General features: G+C 38.3%; 1 protein-coding gene across 5 annotated transcripts in view; it reads right to left on the minus strand.

Moving 5' to 3' along the window:
- The window catches only part of RNF144A (ring finger protein 144A), a 61,710-nt gene that overhangs the window by 22,429 nt on the left and 16,720 nt on the right, over positions 1–22,561 (minus strand). For all 5 annotated transcript variants that reach the window (XR_008210811.1, XM_052702152.1, XM_052702183.1 and 2 more), the window contains one exon: positions 4,396–4,541. Coding sequence is in view for 4 of the 5 variants with exons in the window: in XM_052702152.1 (XP_052558112.1) it covers positions 4,396–4,530 (135 nt within the window). In the remaining variant the exon portion in view is untranslated. The remainder of the gene's footprint in view (positions 1–4,395; positions 4,542–22,561) is intronic.

A 22,561-nucleotide genomic window follows, 5' to 3' on the forward strand; every position in this document is an offset into this window, starting at 1 on the left:
ATACATACATTTGTGTGTGTGTGTGTGTGTGTATATATATATATATATATATATGTACACATACAATTTTGTTCTGGCTTCTTGCTTTTATGTCAAAGACTGGAGGTAAACGGTGACCTCTGCAGTGATATGAAGGAGGAGAGAAAGAACAAGAAGTATCAAATAGAAGTATGAAAACTGTTTTTGCCACAACTCTTGCTCCTGACTCTGAGCCTTCAGTCTAAACCTCAGCAAGCTGAGACAGGATATTACACAGAGACATTTTAAGTGCAGCATTACTGGCCTGTAGGCAGAATTCAGATCACCATGCAAATTCCTCAATCCTGTAATATTTCTGTCTGCAAGCCTTCACTCCCTTATAAGAAGCTCTGTGGTAAAGATTGTCTCTTGCCAACACTTATACAATAACACAAAATTGCTATTCAAAAAGACAGAATGGGGGTCTCCCTCTCTGGTGGAGCTGAGTTGAATAGAGCAGATTGCCACTCCTGAGCTGATGATTCAGAGAAGCTACAATTTCCCACTGTATTATTTTGCTCGTTGTGGCTACTAGTACAATAAGTCATCATGGTTTTTTATTGTTATGATTGTTAATGCACACACAATGCTATTGAGCTCTCAGGTTTTTGTACATTTGCATCCATTAGGAATATACCTGTTGTTTGACTGTTTGATATATCAGAGAGACAAAAGTCTAGAGAGCAGAAAGGAAAATAAGCTGCCTGCTGTTAGCTTTTTGTTTCTTCATTTTCTGAGTACTGTCAACATCTTTGTCCTCTTGGAATCAGGTCAACAGGGGAAATCTTGTGTGCTTTTTAAACTGAATCAAAAAAGTAAGACATTAAAGCATTTTAAAGTCACTTTTTCATACTATAAATTAGCACACAGGAGGTAGCCTTAAATTTCAAGATAACATGTCTCGTAGCAGTTGCTTTTCCCAGGAGAAGTAATTAATTTTGCATGTTTTGCTCAGAAAGCTTTCCTGATAACATTCATCTCCTTTTAGATGGAAATTGAGAGTAAAGCAAACAGAATCACTTCATTTTTGTTAGATTTATTTTGTATTGTGTGGTTTGCTCTGAAAGTAATGCCTCCTACATATTTCCATGGTAAGTGCAACAGCTACAAAGAGCACAATAACATCATCTGATAAACCAAACTCTGCACCAGCAAGGGTGACTCACTGTTTCACAACAGCTATGACAGTGTCATTGCTAAAACACACCACCTACTGCCTCGCTGTGCTCATATCTACTATTCGTTCTCCAGAACTGTTCAGCAAGCACCAATTAATGTTAGTGAGAGTAATTTCTTTTTCTTGCATGGAGGAATTTAATTGCACACTTTTATTTCATACACACTTCCATGTTGGATGCCACTTTGTTAGAATCTTCCTCTGCTACCATTTGTCACATTGCAACAAAATGTGAAAGAATGTGAAAGAATAATCTGGCTGTTTTCACCATTTATATTGAGGACTACCCTGATTTCCAGAAATATCAGGTTTCCAGAAACATGAAAGAATACCACAGCTGTCAATTTCTTCCTTCACCATGAGTTATACAGACTTTGGCCTGACTAATTACGGAAATATTTTCATAGGAAATTTATTAACCTTTAGGTTGTCCAGAAAGTAGAGATGAAGGCCTTGTGTTCCCATCATTCTGAATTCCTGTTCTGCACAAATCAGTGGTCTACCCCTTCAAATAGCTGAAATTGATTTCCTACCCTCAGCCAATGAAAGTAAGGGTAACTTTGTTTTACTTTTACTTTGCAAGACAACTTGGGGCAAATAAATTTTTCAGGGCACTCAAACATCAGCTCTTACAAATCCTGAGGTAGACAAGATAGGTTTGTTCTCCTGAAAAGGTCAAAACAGAATTAACTATTCAAAACAATCAAATAATCATGTTAAAAATGATCATTCCAGCTGAGTAGAGGTGAATACAGGAATCTAATTTTAACATGGTAAGTTTACTTAGCCTGCTCTTAGAACCTGGTCTATTAGTGAAGGTTACTTCACTATATGGTGTATACTTCACTATATGGTTTAGTAGCTTGTGGCACTGATAGGAATGGGAGGGTGGTTGGACTACATCATCTTGCAGGTTGTTTCCAACCTTGTGATTCTGTGATTCTTTATCATCATAGTATCTGTAACAGGTTATACCTTCCAAAATGACACTAAGAGCAAGTAAGCAGACGAAATAGAAGATAAGGGATGGCAGCAAACCTCAGAAAGAACAAGATGGTGTGGAAGAGGCATTTGACAATGAAGCCTTTCAGCTACCTCGTAAGAGTTACTGAAAAATATTGAAAATAAAATATTCTCTACACAGGAAACAGAGACACAGAAAACTCAGCTGTAAATACCAGAACTACCCATTGTACAATAAAGAACAGTTTTCATGAAGTCCAACAGTCTGTTTTTTTGTGAAGCCTGTTATTTTATATGCTTTTGCATGCTTGAGTAAACATTTCTTTCAGAAGTGCATAATGAAGCAATGCTCATTTTTTAATTGTACAGAAATATTGTTTACAACAGACTTCATCTGTTTACCTGCCTGTGTATTCATCTCTTTTCCCATGGAACATCAAAGGGAAAGCTCTTTGTGACAATTTGGATTTTTTGGAGTATGACATGTATTAGAATCTGAGCTGTTCACATTGCTTCTTTTTTGAACAGTAACAAAAAGGAACTGTCTGTTTTGTTGGCAATTCATGATAATCACCATCAGAAAAAAAAAAAAAAAAAAACAAATTATGAAAAAATAAGTAATACTTCTAGATAAGAAAAGAAGCAGTAAAGACCACTTAAAAATTCTGATGCCAACACCAGAAAAATTCCACCAAAAAGAGCTTTCAAGATAAAAATCAGGTGATCCCATATCTGAACCTATAGTTTCTCAAGAGTTTATGATGCTCAACGTCTTGTTCTTATTGGTGTTACTGCAATTTTTCCACTGCTGAACAATTAGAAGATTTTCAGTGTACTTGCAGTCATCACAAAATTAAAGGATCTAATATTTTTATTCCAAATCACCATTAGGGGTGGGAAGCTACTATTACTATTATTTCTCTGTTTATAAATTAGCAATATTCACGTATTGTGAGGATGATCCTTACTAAACATTACATTTGTGTTCATCAGTGCTTTCCACTTTAAAGCCATTCCAGGAATGTATTTGCGCAATACAGCAATTAAAATAAGTCAACAAACTTTCAAATGATTCTAGTGCTATAGAATAAAAATTAAGATCAATAATATATGAGACACTTTTCTACTTCTTCTGGCAAATTCACAGCAAACCGAAACAAACAACAACAGCAAAAAAATCCAAGTCACACTTAGAAGAGAGAGCAAAGTGAATAATCTGGCTAAGGATGTAGCTGTGTACAACAATATACTAAAGCACTAAGTTAATTTTATTTACTTTTTAATAGGAAAACTGAGATATTTATTTGCTAGCCTCTGTGTCAAGTGTGCAGCACCAGCAGCCATTAATGGGATGAAGTCCAACAAGACCAAGTGTGAGGCCCTGCACTTTGGCCACAAGAACCCCAGAGAACACTACAGGTGTGGGGCAAAGTGCCTGGAAGTATGTGTGGAAGAAATGAACCTGGGGGTGTTGGTTGACAGCCAGCTGAACACGAGCCAGTAGTGTGTCCAGGCAGCCAAGGCAAACAGCATTCTGTCTTTTATCAGAAATAACGTTCCCAGCAGGGCAGGGAAGTGATCATCTCTCTGCACTCAGCACAGGTAAGGCTGCACCTTGAGTACTGTGTTCAATATTGGGACCCTCACTACAAGAAAGACATTGAGGCCTCTGGACATACTTCAGGAAGGGCAAGAAAGCTGTGAGGGGTCTGGAGCACAAGTCTTATGAGGAACAGCAGAGAGAACTGGGATTCTTTAGGCTGGGGAAGAAGAGGCTCAGGCAAGACCTTATTGCTCTCTGCAGCTATCTGAAAGGACGCTGCGGTGAGGTGGAAGTTGGCCTCTTCTGCTGCCTATCTACTCAAAGAACTAGACCAAATGGCCTCACGCTGTGCCAGGGTAGATACATGTTGAATGTTAGGAAAAATTTCTTCACTGAAAGAGTGGTCAGGTGCTGGAATGGACTGTCCAGGGACGTAGTAGAGTCACCATCCCTGGAGGTGTTGAAGAAATGTTTAGATGCTGTACTAAGGGACATGGTTTAGTGGAGAAATACTGGTGGTAGGTGGACCACATGACCTTGGAAGTCTTTTCCAACCTTGGTGGTTCTTTGATTCTACTTCTAGTGTAACATCAACACTTCAACGTGAAGCTCACTCAGTAAAAATGCATATAATTTCTTCAGTTAAGAATTGCGGATTGTTTTTTATGCCTAATTAAAAACAAGGCAAACTCACCAGAGTACAGAAGATGCATTGGCATTGTGCTATTGTTGTCATCTGCTCCACAGGATATTCACCAAGGCAGAGCTTGCAGGACACTAATGGGTCAAGTACCAAGTCCCAGGTAGGCCTATATCTTGCTGTAGTCATTGCAGAGCAGTCTGAAAAACAGAGCAGAAGTCCAGATACTCCATCACTTCCTTATATCGATACTCTGCACTCTTTTACTATTGCAAACCCCATTGTCAGTCTCTGCCTGTTACATATTTGGAAGCAATATAAATAGCAATGGTTAGTTGGGCAGTGTCAGCACTTGGAGTAAATATACACCCCCTGACTGACAAGGCACTCAAGCAAAAGGAAAAAGCCATGGGATGCACTGACAAAATGTCATGTGAGCAAGCAGGATACATCCTTAGGACATGGATTTACATCTGACATAATCTCATGCCTAATTCTTGTCATTTTCAGCAGGAGTTATTAGCTCACTTTGACCTACATTGATTATCCATTATTAAAAATACATTCCCTAACGTCTCCCTGCTCCAGCTACCCAAGCGATATATGCAGCATTTCTTCCAAGAGCCAAACATCCATTATGTCCCTTTTCCAACCTGATGGTATTACAGCTCACAGCGCCAGATATTTTTGTTCCTAAGAGCATGACAGATTGATCAGTTTGCTAAGCTAATTTTAGAAAAAACTATATTCTGAGCATCCTCAGCATTTCTAAGCTTGCTTTTTTCTCTCAACCCTTGCACTATGCTGAAAGCACAGCTTTGCTGCAGCGGTAAACAACTGGGACAAATAAGACGACAAAAAATGTGCTATAAAAAGATTCTATAATACTTATTTATCATCCTCAAGACAGCAAAAGGATAGGACTATGCAGAGCATCTTTATCCTAGGTTTCAGAGCCCAGATGGAGAGTTGTCAAATGACTAAGGAGAAAGAAACAATCTCACACATAACAAATGCATTATCACAAAGAGGAAAGATAATTTAAAAGTTGCACATATGGGGAAGAAAAAGCAAACAAAAACCACGCTCTTTCAAATCAGTTAGGGAAATTTATGTAGTATATTTAATCTTATTGTCATATTTACTACTATTATTTTGTCATGGTGACACTGACCTTCCCGAAGCAGAAAATTCATATCTCAGGATTGCTGAGAAGTTGCTTTATCTCACCACCTCATTTCCCCAGATTAGCTGTTTCCTTACTTTTGCTCACATAGGACAATACAATACTCCAACTATACTCACAGCTTTTTTTCTTTTTCCCCTATTTGCACATGCATGAATTTCAGTATCTAAAACCTAACATCTACAAACTTCCTAAAACCAACAGAACCATGATAACTATGACCTTTCTGTCTTTTGCTGAGATTTAGGCAAATATTCAAGCAAAAGATGGTATTTTGCCCCCCGCCCCTCCCCCCCATGAAAGTGCAACACTGTCATACAAATCAGAGCCTAAGATTTTGGAGGCTATTAGACTACTGACAGTTCTCACTACTTTTCCATTTAACACAAGGTACCAGTAAAAATTTTCTTCCCAACTCTGGTGTATCTGACATTTACAGCTAGAATTATGAAATATTTGAGAAGCAATGATCAAATACCATCCAATCTGCTTTGTATCAGCTTAGTGTCCTTTGCTCATCCTACCCAATTTATTGGGCACCTGCTGCTTATGGCAACAAGGAGATGAAACCAGCAGATGAACAGTGAAGAGAGAAATAAGTTATGGGTGCACTTGCATATGTCAGGCATACAAAAGTTCTAGCAAGCTTTCTTTAAAGCAAAGATGTAAAATTTGACCCAATTCAGACTAAAAGATCGCCAAATATACCAATATGATGAAATCCAGACAAAAAGAAGTTTTAGTTATATTCAGTGCCTATCAATAACTATAGGGGAAAATATTAACCTTTCAGCTCCAAGTCTTACCCATGTTCCCCAGGACTTTTAATAGAGGTTTACTGGTATCACTGTGATAATTCAATTTTTGCAAAACAACTGCAATAACTCAATGAGAAATAATTATCTTCTTTTGTCCTCTTTGGCAAAGAGTGAAGCAAAGCAAAACTTCCTCCAAGCTAGCATCCTGCAGGCCAAGAGAAATGGGTTATCTGATAAGACTTGACATCTAATCCGTGACTTGAACTCAACCACAATTATAACAGAAAGCCAAATCTGACCATAGTGTCAAATAGCAGAAGACTAGCCTGCTTCTTGCTTACCCTTCTTGCCAAGCAGCTGCTGCTGAGACAGGAATACATGCAGCAGAGACCAATTATCTCCCTTTGATCATAGGGGCATGTTTTTTTTTTTTTGGGTTTTTTTTTTTTTTTTTTTTTTTTTTTTTTAAAAAAAAAAAAAAAAGCATTTATTTGATTCTCAAGCCACTTACAAGAACAACAGCTCCATGCTATCATTAAAAAAAAAGCCAACAGCTTCAAGCTACCAAATTAGTCTCATTAGTTTTTTTGTATGTCACTTTCATAGCAGCATGCAAAAGGCAAAAGATAGCATCATAATAATTTTCACCTTTGACTGAAGCCTACTGCAGTCTAATACACGTGTACATTCATTACAACCTCAATTATTTGCTAAATCCATGTTAAAGTAGTCTTTTAATTATGATGTCTTACAATCATTTGCAACAGGAAAAAAATACAAACAAGAATTATTGCCACTGGTGGCACCAAAGCAAGGAACATGGCCTCTGCCACTTGGCATTGGAAACCATGCATGGAAAGCTACTATGTTCAAGTGGAGTAGTTCTGCTGGTTATCCTGTAAAGAAACACACAAGAAATGAAGTTTTCCAAAGCAAGAGTCCGAGATTTGCTTCACAATCATCTGGCACGCAGTTGTAACTAAATAATACGTTTTTGTGTTTACACACATTGTGTTCTCCCAACAACCCTACAAATTCACAGAAGACAAATAACTTTCAGTCAAAATGTGATAATGTTCCATAGCCAGGACTTTTATTGCTTCAGATTGTGTTCTCACATGCTTTTTAGTGATGTGCAGTGCTTCAGGAAGAACATAAAGCAACAGCAAGAAGAAAGAAAAAGCAACTAAAAGAAAATGTAGAGGACCAAACCAGTGATAAATAAATACTGGAGTATTTCTGTAGTGAAGAACATCAGTTATAACTCCAGACAGTAGAAGTTTTTTGAGTATCTGTTACTAAGCCGTTGGAAGTATAGATAGTAAAGGTACAGCCACAGTTCAATCCAACTCCTAAGCAAATTTTACCCCAGTTAATGCTCAGGTCACTACAAATTGAGACTGGATTACCAAATTCAACACATGCAGTTCACAGACCCTGGTAACAGATGAATCGAGTCAGACTTATTAGACTTAGAAAAACAGAACAGAAGATAACTTTCAGCTCAGACTTCAAATCCAGCATGATCATAGACGCTCTCATCTGCATATTCCTGCATAATAAATACATCCATATACAGTAAAACTGAATCTGTAACAATATGGTAATGCAGCACATTTTCTGGGACAGAATCCTAAAAAGCCGGAAATAGAAATCACAAGAAGCAGCTGATGTAATTTTTTGTTTAGAGCTTTCTTTTCCTAAAGAATCAGCAACCTGATTAATCGACTATTTAATTCTGCAGCCATGTGCATGTCCACAGAGAAGACAAACCACTGCAGAAAGACACGGAAATGACAGAAATCTTGCTGCTGTAACAATATGGTTAATACATTTCAAATGTGATTGCCATGCATTCTGTGAGATAAGCGTGGAGGGGAAAGGAGCAGTTCATTATTTCTGCACAACAACTAATGACTTAAGTGAAGATAAATGGGATTCCTGACTTTAGATTTTGGCTTACCTAACAGACTACTTTGTTAAGGAAGAACAAATGGAACATTTGATCTCTGATAAGCCTAGAGCAGAACAATGCCTTATTTCCAAGCTTTTGAACAGTAAGATCAAAATGTAAAAACTTCTGTGGAAGCAAAGATCATATAACTTTTTCTTCAATGCAAGTCATTTGAGAACTTATAAAGCTATACAAATTTTTATTGCACTTTTAAGTCAGTTTTTCATGGCACTGTAGAGTTAAGCTGCAATTGCATCAAGTTAATGCTTCATGAGTACATAACCAGCTAGGTGTGAAAAAAGTGCAAAGAAAATAGAGCTGAAAAAGTGGTCATATGCTGTGTGCTTTAATTAGTGGTTCTTTTGCACCAGGTAAGACTCAAAATAGATCTTCCAACAGAATCTTAATTTCAGCTCTAGACTAGGGATATGTTTAATTTCTAAACTAAAACAGTTAGTCATGTACTCTTAAAGTCACATGCCTTAAAGTTTCATCTTAATGCCTAACTACATTTATTGGTAGGATGAAAAGCAGCTCTTTTAAAAGTCAAAGGAAAGGATTTAAAATTGGTTCTCATTTCTGTTGCCCTTCTTTGTCAAAGTAATTTCAGTTAATATAATCCAGGCTGTATTTTCTCCCAGAAGGAATCAAACACACCTGCTATAGTACAGTTTCTCCAAATATTTTACTTCTTTGGAGAAAAAAAATAATGCATATTTCTGAAGTGCAGTCATGTACAGAAAGGCTATTACATGGCACATTGGAACCAGAGCTGGTTGCTATACTTTTTAGGTGAATATTTTGGCTGTGAGAACTAAACTACTCTGGGACTCTCTAAGCAGCCAGAGTTGTAGCTCACTGCACATGAACGTCTTCATGTTCTCTCCAAGGGGACAGTGACTTTTTGACATGATTGAGGTTGGTGACTGAGGGTATTCTGTAAAGCCTCACAACTTGCATTGTTTTTCCTCTGACAGAGTTTGAACTGGATATCATTTTCTCTGTTCCTAGGCTCTTTATGGATCATCAGGAAGATTATACAGCTTGAGAAATATGAAGAAAGCATACATGACAGAATTCACTAATTAGTAAATATTTTTGTTAATGCTATCAGTTTTGGTTATGTAAATGCACCACGGCTTTCTGATTAGGTCATTTAAAAGCCCCTACATGAAACAAACTAATGAATAAATTTACCCACTAAGATTTTTTGACTGTAAGAACTGTCAAACAGACTTAATGGCTCTTGCTTATCAATCCCAGTTAGTTACAGGCAACTACAACTGCATTAACTAATTGCTTCTGGACCTTCATCTTCATAAACTATTTGGGAGGTACAGAAGAGTCATTCTGTCAGTTAGCTGTCAGGCAAACTAACACACAAAAGGCTGAACTTACATAGGTGTTTGGAGATGACTGCCTTCCACAGGTTAGTAGCCTACCTTCCCTAAGCTCTTAAATCCTGCCCAATATTTACTTAATTCTTAATGTACACTCTTAAATCTGATCCATAGTCAACTAAGCAAGTCCAGTGAATACCAGCTGTCCTTCAAATGATATAGCATGACATAACTTTTCATCACATAAGGGTACAGGAAATCTTGTCAATGCACAATGTACTGTGAAATCTTGAGCTGACCTCTACTCTTCTATTGCATTGGTTGACCTTCAACATCAAGCTTACTATCTCTGTTCTGATCTTCAAGTGATGTTATGGCCTGGGCCTGAGATAGACCACATAAAAGTTTGGAGCTCTGTCAGCAGCTTCAACCTTCTGGCTAGTAAAGCATATGACAAATGGGCTCCCTCCTGATTGGAGATGGAATTGAACTTTTTAATGATCCAGGTCTACCCCACGAATAGCCAGTGTTTGTTTGCTTAATCTTCTTGGCAAACAGACAAATAGGTATGTACGTAACTACATTTTTCGTATAAGCGTACTATAATGTATACATGAAATATAAAATACAAGTCAATGACCAAGAAAAACTGAATAGTACCACTGAACAATAGCATCAAGAGTGCAAAAATGTACTGGACTGCTTCGAAGACACATGATTGAGTTAGGGGAAGCTCAAAAAGTCTGCTAAACAGGCTGGCTGTGATTCTGTGATTTCTTCCCTCACACAGCCTTTTCTTACTAATTAGATATCATGTTAGAAGGCATAAAATGAAAATTTTAACAACTTGGCTTGGTTACCACACAAACCATGAAAAGTTTTAAAGTATTAGAAAGGACAATTTTTAGATCTATTCACGCATATAAAGTGTTGCCTATCAAATGAATGGATAGGTGTAGAGGAAGAGATGTAACAGGAATAAAGAAAAGAAATTTTAAAAAGCTTTAACTGATAAAGACGACACATCAGAAACTCCTCTTTTGTCCAAAAGATAATCTGTAAGCTGAGACGCAGAAGTGCCTCAGAGTGCAAGATCCTATCAACTGTACTGAAAAATGTAGACTGTGTGCAATGTGACAGAGCCAAAGAGTTTTCTGACCTTGCATCTTCCTGTGTTTGTCACCAGCTACAGTGCCACTGTGGCTTCTGGAAACACTGCCAACAGCAGCAACCTGAAATAAACTGGGAGTGGCTGTTATTCAGGCCCTGTAGGCCTGAATAAAACAATTTGAAGGAAAAATAAAACTTGTGGTGAAAGAAAAGAAGGAGCGGGAAGATAAGAAGGTATGGGGAAAGATACGTTGCTCCATCTTGAGCAGGAAAATCAGTCTCTCCTACTATAGGAAAAGCCTGTAAAGCACAGGTACATCACCTGGACCTGAGGTGGGCAGAAATGCAGCACAAACATTCTGCTTTGGAGAAGATGGGCCTGCGCATCTCATCTGTTCACCTTAAGAGTCTTCGTTAAGAAAGCCCATGAATTCCCAGCTGTCTCCTATTGCTTCTCTACTGCATTGAGCCATTGCCTTTGAATAACAGAGCCAAGAACAAGTTAAAAATCTATGATTGTTACGGCAACAAGTAAGTTCATGTCAAAGTGTGGAAGACCTGGGGTTAAATCATTAACAGTTGAAACGTTTAAGCTCTTTGAGTATTTGAGAGATAGGAAAATCAGCTGCCCACAGAATCTTAGAAATAAAGGTTCTCTCCATATGAAGAATGATGCTTCACGTTGCTGTTCTTCCCAAATTCAAACAAACCAGAACGAAGATTACACAATTGTGACAGTAGTCTGTCTGAGATCAAACAGACTGAAACAATTCATCAGCATCCTGACCAAAAGAACAATAGTCCAGAGGAAAAAAACAAACAAGCCAACAACAACAAAAACCAGCTTGCTTCTCCACTGACAATTGACTAAAACAAAAGCACTATAATTGTTCTTAAAAGGAATTGTGATATGAATAAGCATTTCAGCAGATGCTGGCAAGAGCCCGGAGACATTCGGAGTGAAAAAGTTACATCCTGTTGACTTGGCTCTGTTTATCAGAAGATGAAATCAGAAACAATTAGACTAGTTTCCTGACTGAACATCTTCAGATTTTGCTTCTACTGAAAGAAAGTAGATAGCTACTTAGTGTTTAGATTTCCAGAGTATTATGCATCTTGTAGCTACCACCTTTGTTAAAATAATTCAAGCTCAAAACCATAAATACACCAAGGGCTACACAGCTAGCACTCACCAGCCAAGGAAGGCAGAAAAGTATGCAGTTAAGAGCTGTTTAGTGTTAACATAGTAAAGTGAAGATATTTGATGTTTTCTGGCTATCTAAGCTCCCATTACAGTTACAGGATGAAGGTGCCTACTTCTGGCCATGTTGTCTGAGTTTGGCAGTGCTGCTGGCTATGCTGACTACAGCTCCACTACTAGCTGTCAGTAGCCTATAGGTGCCTGCATTTCAAATACCTTAAATCTTATATCAGTTATCACTAACTGGCAGGGAGAAGTCACTCATGCCTGAATTATTTCCTAGCTTGTGAAGTTATAACAAGTTTCAGACAATTCCACTGCTCTCTAGGGTAACATATCATTTTATTATTTTCCAGAAACTCATAAGCCACCCAGTCAAAAACAACTGCTTCTCTTTGTCTTCCCTCCCACCCCTAGTATTTTCCCATTTCGATCTTTCCCTCAACTCTTTTCCTCTCCACCCTTTTCCTCACTTCCTCCTATTCTTTCCCCCTCTCTGCTTACAAGGAACTGATGAATTAGTGCTCCCTTTGAGCTGTCTCCACAATAACAATAAATCAGCAAGGAGCAGTTTGGAACTTTAACATACCACAAGGATTTTCTTTTCCACAGTTGATTCCCCTAGAAAAGTAACAGCTATGTTTACACAAAGCCCAAATAACACCAAGCTTGAGCTCTGTGGCTTTATCATCTGTTGGCAGCAGATAGAAGAAAAAGGAGGGGAAAAGTCTTGGAAGCTTAAAGCTAGAAACCACATTTAAAGCTGTGTGAAATTACTGAGAGTATGTGAATATGAGCAAGGGGAGTGGAGCGCTAGTTCTGACTGAGACACTCAGAGACTGGTTGAGCAATTCCCTTGTTTCCACCAAAAGGAAATCAAAATTTGTCTTTTTTTTTCTTGCAATTAGGAAAAAAAAAATGCTTGCTTTGTGCATTGCCCAGCACTGCACTTCCATTGTGCTTTACATGTCTCAGATGAAGGAACAAATTACTCAGGAATGAAGATACACACTGCAAAAGCTCTTATTGTCTGTTACTTCTATTTTAAAAGTGAAACTTAGGTTTTATCAACAGCTTATACCCCAGCTGTAAGAGATATCCCCATATATGCTGCAACTGTCCCATAAAGCAGGTAAGCCTGTAGCTGAAAATTGCCTTCAGAGAGGGATGAGGATGGGTTAGCTTACTACGACTATCTTTGTTCTTCTGACTTCATAATCAGATTTCAAACATATATTTATGAGACAGCATTTTCACAGCTTCCGGTGCTGACAGTAAGTTCCCAGTCTTGTCATTCAGCTCTGACCCTCAGAGACTAGCATGAAGTCTTCCTGTGTTCTGAAGAATTCAGAAGACCCAATGGAGCATGTAGAGTCAATGGGACTATTAGGAAAATTCAGTCTAAGACTCTCACTCAATTGTTGGTTCTGGAGGAAGTAGGACTTCTAGAATAGATTGTCTACATAATTTGCCTTTCTAAATAGGAAATTTTAGAGATCTTTAAAGAAAGATTATGTTTGTTTAATATCAGGCACCTCAATAATAAGGCACCTCAGCCAATAATAAACAACAAGGGAAAAAACACCAAATTTTCTGGAGGAATTCCACCTCCTGACACTTAGTGGTATGAGCAGTGCAATTAAGCTGAATTATAGATCATTATGACGGGTTGTTTCTTTCCTTTATTTTTCCCCTCAAAATCTGAGGAAACGCTGAGAAATTCTCAGCACATTGTGTAAACGGGATCTATCCTGATCAACAGTATTACCTACTCACCTTTTCTCTTCATTGCACCAAACTGAAAAATGGATAACAGTGAAACACAATGGAGAACTCCCGTATCTCTCACCAAACAATTCATCGTTAAAGAGTATCAGATGCCTCATGTGATAAGAATAATCCATCTTGTAAAAATATTTCTTCTTACGCCTACCCACTGAGTGTGGTGATTTTACAGCTAAGCTTTAGCAAGCCACTCTCTCACATCACCCTTATCCCCTAAAGGAACAGTGGGAGAAAATATGATAAAAAAAAGGGCTCAAAGGTTGAGATAAGGACAGGGAGATCAGTCTCCAATTACCATCATGGGCAAAACAAACTCATTATAGGAAGATTAACGTAGTTTATTGCTTATTACTTATAGATTAGATTAGTCAAAACTAAAAATAAACTAAAAATTCCTGAGATCATTAAATATTTTCTCTTTTCTCTAGGAGAAAAATGGTCTGCCTTTGAGTAGAGTGCTACAAAATTTAATAGTATTTTTGTCTAAGGTAGAATCTCAGCCACTCCAGATTGGCAAACAAATTATTGTGTGAATAAACTGTGTGTCCCCAACTTTCATTTTGCATATTACAGAATGACATCTTTCACCTACTTTTCTCCAAATCAGATCCCAACATGACATTCAATCACAACATGGCTGGACACAGATCTCTCACCCACATTGAACAGCACAGCTAGGGAATTTATAACATAATAAGGATCTGTCTATAACTCAGGGCAGATCTCTAAATTGGTCTATGCTCCTACCTTCTAAATGATGGTCAAGTCGCATAGCACAGGTTGTGAAAGACCTTCAAGGAATGCAATCAAGGTAAAGCTCCCATAATCGCTTGAGCCACTGTGACTACATACACAAGAGGACAGTCTAGTGATTAGAACATTACTTGAGTTTACTGAGAGCAAGAAACTACTGCTAACCTCTTCTGCCACAAGCTTACAGTGTAACTCAACAGTTCAGTTTACTCATGCCTCCAGCAGGCATGAGATCTGGTGGTACCTACCACATCACATAAGCCAGTGGGTTGAAAGAAAAACTATGCATAACACAACTGCAACAGCACTGGCAGAAAGACAGAGACCTGTTGGCTGACGTAGCAGCACACTGGGACAATTAAAAAGATAAGGGATGAAAAAAAAAAAAGAAAAGAAAAAACGCAGGTTTACCACAGCAGAAATGCTGCACTTGAGGCTCCCCAAGCTAAAGTTTTCTAAATAAGAAGCACTGACAAGTTAAAAATCTTTGATTTAGAGAATGCGAACAGAGGAATACTAGCAGACTTTTCTCCACACAGCTCTCTAAATCTGAGCACAGCTCTTAAAAATCAATAGGTGTTGGTCTTTGATTTAATCATTTCTAGTTCCCATGTTGCTTTCTCTTCTTACTCAGTGGTTAATCATAGTAAGTTAAGATGCTTTTGGAGCTTGAAGTATAGCTTTTGCTTCCTCAATTATAATAAAACTTTAACAACAAAAGCTACAGGGGTCTCTGCATTTGTGAATGGCACTCACTGCCAGCTAATTAATTTAGTAAGGATGATAGGAAAGCAATAGGACTTTGCTTTCTTAACCTTTAATGTTGTACAAGACACCTGAATATATTAGACCTCTCCCCCAAATAATTGTAGAACGTACTTCCAACCTAAATCATTCTGTCATGCCCACTTCAGACATTGAACGTTATCACATGCTGTATACTCATAAAAGTAGCACTGGGCTGTGGCTCTGAGCATGGCACACACATTTTGCTTCATCTTTGATTCCTCTGGGCTCCTCAGTCCTGGAAAGACAGTGAACTGGATAAAGTCCAGCAGAGGGCCTCAAAGATGACTGGGACTTGTAGTATCTCTGGTATGAGGAAAGGCTGAGAGACCTGGGGCTGTTCAGCCTGGAGATGAAAAGACTGAGGCGGAAATCTTATCAATGCTTATTAATATCTAATGGGCAGGAGTCAAGTGGATGGGGCCAGGCTACTTTTCGTGGTGCCCATCAGGACAAGGGGCAATGGGCACAGACTGGATCTCAGGAAGTTCCATCTGAACGTAAGAAAGAACTTCTTTGAGTGTGACAGAGCATTGGTACAGGCTGCTCAGGAGGTTGTAGACTCTCCTCACCTGAACGCTTTCCTGTGTGATCCACCTGCTGTAGGAAACCTGCTTTAGCAAGGAGCTGGACTCTATCTCCAGAGATGCCTTGCAATCCCTATGAGTCTGTGATCATTCAGGAAGAGTACTAAATGCTACCACACTAACACTTTCTCATAGGCTACAGTGCTTGTTTGCTTAGTTGTTGAGTGCATGCAGGGCACAGAGACAGAAAATTTATTTATTCTCAGCAGAGAGATCTGGCGTGCAGCGTAGAACAGGGGAAATTTGACAAGATTTATTCTGGCAAGGAGGAAAAAACATTTCTAGGGCAGCTTACATTTGTGCTCATCATCCTAAGGGCTTATAAAGAAAAGCTTTAAGAACAACCAGTTCGATGAATAGCTTTCTTATATGAGTTTTGATGATTTTTAAAGAAACTTAATATTAACAGCATTTTCATTTTACTTCCTAAAGAAAGAAACAAAATGAAGAAACAACATTTATATTTTAAGCATTGATGTCCATGAAAATATATTCCCTAAGCTATTTTATGAAATGAGCTCCTCTTATACATCCAAGCAATCAACTAATGAACAGAAAGGTCACGTGAGTTTGTTACATGGAAACCATATCCATGAAAGAGCTTTCCCCTCCCTTCATAAAACACTCACCTCAAGTCTCATACCTTGAACATACATTCTGTCTGAAAAAATCTGGTTTAGAAACTCTGCGGATAGTCAGTTGCTCTGTATGGAGAGTGCTGTAGTGAATCACAGGTTTCAGAAGCTAAAATCATAGTAATAAAGTTATAAAACTAGACTAATAAATATCTTCAATTTACTGCTTCAGAAAACAAATGGATGAATATCAGGATTTTCCATCAGAAAATGGAAAGTATATCCTATCAGGACATCCATCAGAATATCTGAATTTTGTGTTCAACCATTTGGGTGTCAGAAAACATGTCTGAAGCAGAATTTGACTGCTCTAGCATCTTTCCTTTTGCATGCAGCACTAAAAAAATGATCATCTCAACCATTTAATACTTAAATGCTAAAAATAGAGAAAAAAATCTTAGTAAAATAAAATTTCTGGAAAAAAAAATTATGAAGAAGGCCAAATTAAAAAACGGTAGTTAAAGATATTCTACACTTTCCAGATGCCACGTGTTGAAATTGGAAATAATCCTACTATCAAAAATGCTCAACTCATGCTTTCCCAAACTAAACAAGAAAAAACCCACAGAAGCCTGCTTTTTCTTTTTTGTTTTCAGCTTCTGGGAAGATCACAGATGAGGTCGTTTACCACAGTCCAAGCCAAGTTACATGGTACTTGCACAGACATACGCCACCCACCCAGCTCAAGACATAATGTCCTATTTAAAGAAAAACCACTGTACTAAAAAACAAATCTTTTCTGTAAGTTCTGTAATAGTTGCTTTTTCCTATTTTACTTTAATGGTGTTTTATGTTAAGGAGATGGCAAAACAGCAGCTACATTGGTCTGACATACCAATTTTAAAATAGAAACGGAGAGGAATTGCTCCAGAGGTTCTAAACCAAACAACATGAGTGGCAACCCACTGTTTAAAATTAGCTTTTGTGGTTTGTTTTTAGATATTCCTAGTAGCAAATTCAATCTGATTGCTCTCTCTTGGTTGACTTTATTGTACCTAGCAATCTAGGAGACCAGTAATAGAAATTTCATTTAAATATGGCTATTAATGTTTCTAAAGATAGACTATTGTATGAGTAAGCTTTGTCACAGGCTCTAGATTTCCCCTCCCCCACACACATCACTGTCGCCCCTGTAGAGGACAATAAGTTCTTGGCTAGGAGTTAAAAGCTCTACGTGCTTTTAGGATTAAATAGTTGGTCAATATTAAAACTAGACAGGAAGGAAAAAAACCTGCTACAGGGAGGGAACGGAACACTGAAATGTCTTTGAATTTCTATTTTAAGACTAATGAAAAGAACCCCCACTAATGAATAACCATCACACCAGATCTGTACCATCTTTATTTTCTGAAATCCCTGGTTAACCTTGACTGACAACTAATAGAGAAGTTTGCCTCAATCAATTGGAGTACACTGCCCTTCTGTTTCTTTCTAGCAGGAAACCAATTAAACAGATTCAATAGCAGAGTAGTGCTGCTTTAAAAGTACACAGGAGAGAGAAACAGACCAGAGGGCTGCTGCTTCTCCAAAAGAAGCAGAACAAGCCTTTCTCTAAGTAGAGGGGGAATGTAAGGACAGCACATCTTACAGCAGTGAGCACAAACGAGAGCAAGAGAATCACAACTCAAAGAAAGGTGCTTGGAGGCCTTCGCAATTCTTTTAGGTAGGGGCAGACTGTTGTAGGAAGACACCACAATGCAAGAAAAGTTGGGATATTCAGTGATTCTTTCATCCGTACCAAACACTACTATGAAAGAAGAGTAGGTAGCTGTTACTACAACAGGCATAAGCCAAGGCAATGCTACATGAGCTTTAATCATCTGAAGTCTGATAAGAGAAGTCATGTACTCACATTAACAGCGTGTTTGAGAACATGACAAAGCAATTAGGTCAGTAACTGATTAATCCCAGGCATATCTGTAGTCTAATCTGTACTTTAAAATAACAACCCAAGCACTGCTAGCAAAGGCCTACAGAAGACAGTATTGATTAGAGGACACACAGACCAGGAAGAGCCATTCAAATACAAGATATTAAGACATTTAAATCATAAGCTGACCGCATGTGGCTTCTGAATGGCAGTTACCAAATGAATGAAAATAACTAGCCGTTTATAAAGTGTATGATAAAAACAGGAGAGTAAGTCTTTAAAAAATAATAATAATAATCACAATACATAAAAAAGATTATGGACACAAAGCAATGGCATTAGAGTTAGAACGCAACCTATAGAGAAGAGAGTTCTTCCCCCACACACTGGTCACAGCACTTTGACACTGAGTGGCCAGCTGGACATGATTCAGATCTATCAATAGAAGTTACTTGAGCTTGGTTGATGAAGACTGCTCTAATACCTGCTTGTAACCTGAAGTAACCAGGAGGCTTGGGATACTGGGACACCAGCAGTGGTTGGCAGATGGAAAAAGCAGGCAAAGTGGTATGTAGTGCATAAAGGAATATAATTATCCTGCGTCACAGACAGTTTGTACTCTCTCCTGTATCCTCCACTAACTCTCAAAATTAAATGTTTTTATTCTGGAGAGACTGACTTTGTGTTTTGGTTCAAGAAAGCGTGGTTGAAAAGTGGGTGTTGTGCTTGGAACAGCAAGTGGTGAGGTTTGAGAGGGCTCCAAGTTCCTGGAGAAGTTCGTTCCACAGCCCATGAGACAGCTCCTGCTCTTGCACCACTCAGTTTGCTTCTGCAACAGACTCAGCCATCAACCTGCCTCTTCCTCATCTCTGAGCTCCAGTCTTTATGGAGCAGCACTTCAAAATTATGACAGACATGAGAAGAGCTACTGAATAACAGGAAAGTTATTAGACAAGCTATAAATCAGCCTTCTACCTTAGTAGCAAAGGAAAAGACAGTATGAAACTTACATCCTTTCTTTGAGATGCAGAGCTCTTCAGCAGCTTTGTTCCCACTGGCAGTTCTTATCCTGTACAACTATTTCAACTCAATAATTTTAGAGGGAAGTAAAACTGGATGGAGACATGCAAAAAGCAAACTAGAGCTGAAGACAGAAGAAGGAAGAGCTCAAAATCTTGATATTCAGGATGGGATGAAGATTCAGTAACACTAAGAATCGACACGGAGAGAGCTTTTGTACTGATTTCACTTGGAGGGACACTGGAAAAATACAGGAGAATGAAAAACAGGTAACATAGAACTAGAGATCCAGAACAATCCCTGAGCCTAGGAAGGTACAAGAAAGTTTCTCAAGCGCACCTGCAGTGAATCTCATTCAAGAAGAGAAAAAAAAAAGTGGAAAGCTCAGCAACTGAGTTTCACGTGCAGCAACAAGACCCTTCTGCATGAAACAGTCAACTTCTACAAGGACTGATCTGCAGTGATTGCTTAATACTTCTCTTTGAAGGTCAAAATACACAACAGCAGACAAATGCCTTAACTTATGTCTATTTGTTCACTTTGCACACTGCCAGTACATTCCAGCACATTTAAATATTGGAATCCTCCTGCATTCCCTATTTTGTGTCTGCAGTGGTCTGCAACCTCTACTCCCTTCTCACTGCACAGGGGAAAAAACTGGGCTATGCCCAAGTGCACCAACTCTTCAAATCCACTCTTGACAGAAAAGCAGCCAGTTTCACATAGCTTGGAATAATCTATTCAGAGAGCTCATTTCGCATATACACAACATCTGTTCAAAAAGCAAACGTTTGCAGCCAGATTTCAGTTCTACAATACACAAAAGGGGAGAAAAAAACCTTCCCATTTATTTCTCAGCATATGGTACTACCTCCAAAACAGCTTATTCAATTGCACCTTCTATAAATCAAGACTAAGTTCTCCAAAGAGCACAACAGCAACAGAAAGGGGAAAAGACTTCCAGTGTTTGAAACAAAAGCCCAGAGATGTAACCTACCACTGATGATTTCAATCAAATGCTAAGCTTATCTGGAATAATTGCAATATACTAAGAACTAAGAATTAATTTTATTTTTTAATTTGAGACTGAGAATTCCTGGCCTAGTTAGGACCATTCTTTGTCACTTTGCACAAACCACAGCAGTGCCATATAAACTACAGAGCAAACAAGGAACACGTGAGCTAATATAAGATACTTTCTAAAATTTTACTTTCCAAAATGAAGAAAAAAGAAAAAAATCTTTGTCCGCTTCCAAACCTTCCAAACCTTTCTTTGCTATCAGAGAGGAGATTTCCTGTGAGTAAGGTCAATAGGTTTACTTTCACTTCTTATTTCAGGAACTATAATTAAACAAAACCTACCTAGTGGCTGTTCAAAGTGTGTTTGTCACACTCTGCAGCACAGTTGTTTCTTCCTTTCACAGGCTGAAAAAAACAAACCCAACTCCTGTAAGCAGTTTATATTCACATCTTCACTAACTTTCATTTCACCTCTCAACATTTCCAAGCTGAGCTCTGCAGCAGCCAAAGGCACAGTTTGGCTACAAAATGTAACAGAATAATAACAATAATGCAAATGATGTAAGTGTCATTGGAGCTGGATCATCCACACTGCACACTCATCCCTGAACCACGGCACACCAACTCAGTTACAGGGATCTCAGCTGCCACCGGGCTTACAGACAGCAAATTAGAATACATTAACTTTGCTATGACATCTGATGCAAAGCCAAAACACTGCGATTGCTTCCCTTCACAACAAAATGGAACATTAGAACTATTTAAAGATTATTAACAAGATGACTAACAACTCCAAGAGAAATCTCCACAATCTCAAACCAGCGCTAGATTATTAGAGAAGTTTGCCTTTTTTTGGCAAACTCTGGCTTTCACCATTAGTTCCTTCTCTCTCAGCTAATGAGCAGGAGTCAGCTACAGAGCTACACCTATGAAAGCTTCTCTAAAGAAGAGATGCACAAGCTTTTCTCAAGATACTTAGAGAAGAAAAATCAATCCTTACTGCAGCTCAGCAAGTTCTGTCATTATATTCACTGCCATACTAAGGAAACAGCAGGCTTTTGCCTGCTAGACAAGGATAATCACAGTGCAGCACTCTTCTGCTTTGTACTAACAGCCTGAATTATGTATGGTATGTCCTTGTTCGTCACACAAATACCTCATGATCATCTGTATGCCACAAATATTTTCCAGTACAGACTTCTGCCAGAATATGCACCATTCCAGTAATCCTTTAGAGCCATTCCAGGGTGTGCAGGAAGCAGAAATATTCAAAACCAACTCAAATTTCAGCTATGGAAGAGCACAGTGAGACTGAGCTGTTCAGACTTGCCACAGAAGAGACTGATAGAGTCCAGAGTTGCTTCACGTTTGGCGACCACCATGCTTGAACAGATAGGACTCTCCTCGGAGAAGGATGGAGAGTTGATTTTGGTGAAGAAACCTGGGGAAACCTGGCTTATTTGTTTGACACATGGATCAGGAGGAGATATAATCACTCCCTTCATACAGATTACACAGGATAACACATGTCACAAAGTACAAAATGAGTTATCTAAGCAAGAGAGATGTCTGATGTCGTTGACTGCCAGGACAAACAGGTATGAACTTGTCATTATATATTTATTATAGAAACTTGAAGAAATATACTAGAGTAATATACATGCACCAAAAGTTTCTACTACATCTTCCCAAAATAAGTAGGGGGGGCAGAAATAATGATTACTTGTGAGACGAAAGTTTATGAAAGGAGAAGTTACACAATCTACAGTCCAAACTGTAAGGGACACAAGAAATAATTTCCAGTTCTTCATGTCAAAGTTTTAAATCAATTGCTTAAAATAATAATAACAATAAGCAATGAAGACTTGTTCAATTTTATTTTTTTAAGGAAGGGATACTGAAGATGCTGAGACATTCTGGTTCAAAATAAATTCTATCTATTTCTTTGCCTTTCTGTTTTTCTGCTGGTAAAAAAAGAGTGTGACAAAATATTTTTTTTCAGTTGGTACAAAAAGAGTGAGCAGGAAAGAAAATGCTATGTGAAAAGTATTTCAATAAACTTTACAGTTAAGCAGTACTTCTTCACACTAAGACATGTTACTCAAGTTAAACATGCAGCTTTTTGTATAAAAAGTCAATACATAAGCTCAAGCCAATGAGGAAATGGCTATGCTTTGTTCACACTAGATTCTTTTTGTGCTCAGAAAAAGTCACG

Source organism: Tympanuchus pallidicinctus, unplaced genomic scaffold (assembly GCF_026119805.1).
Source record: "Tympanuchus pallidicinctus isolate F22 unplaced genomic scaffold, pur_lepc_1.0 scaffold1, whole genome shotgun sequence".
NCBI lineage: Eukaryota > Metazoa > Chordata > Aves > Galliformes > Phasianidae > Tympanuchus > Tympanuchus pallidicinctus.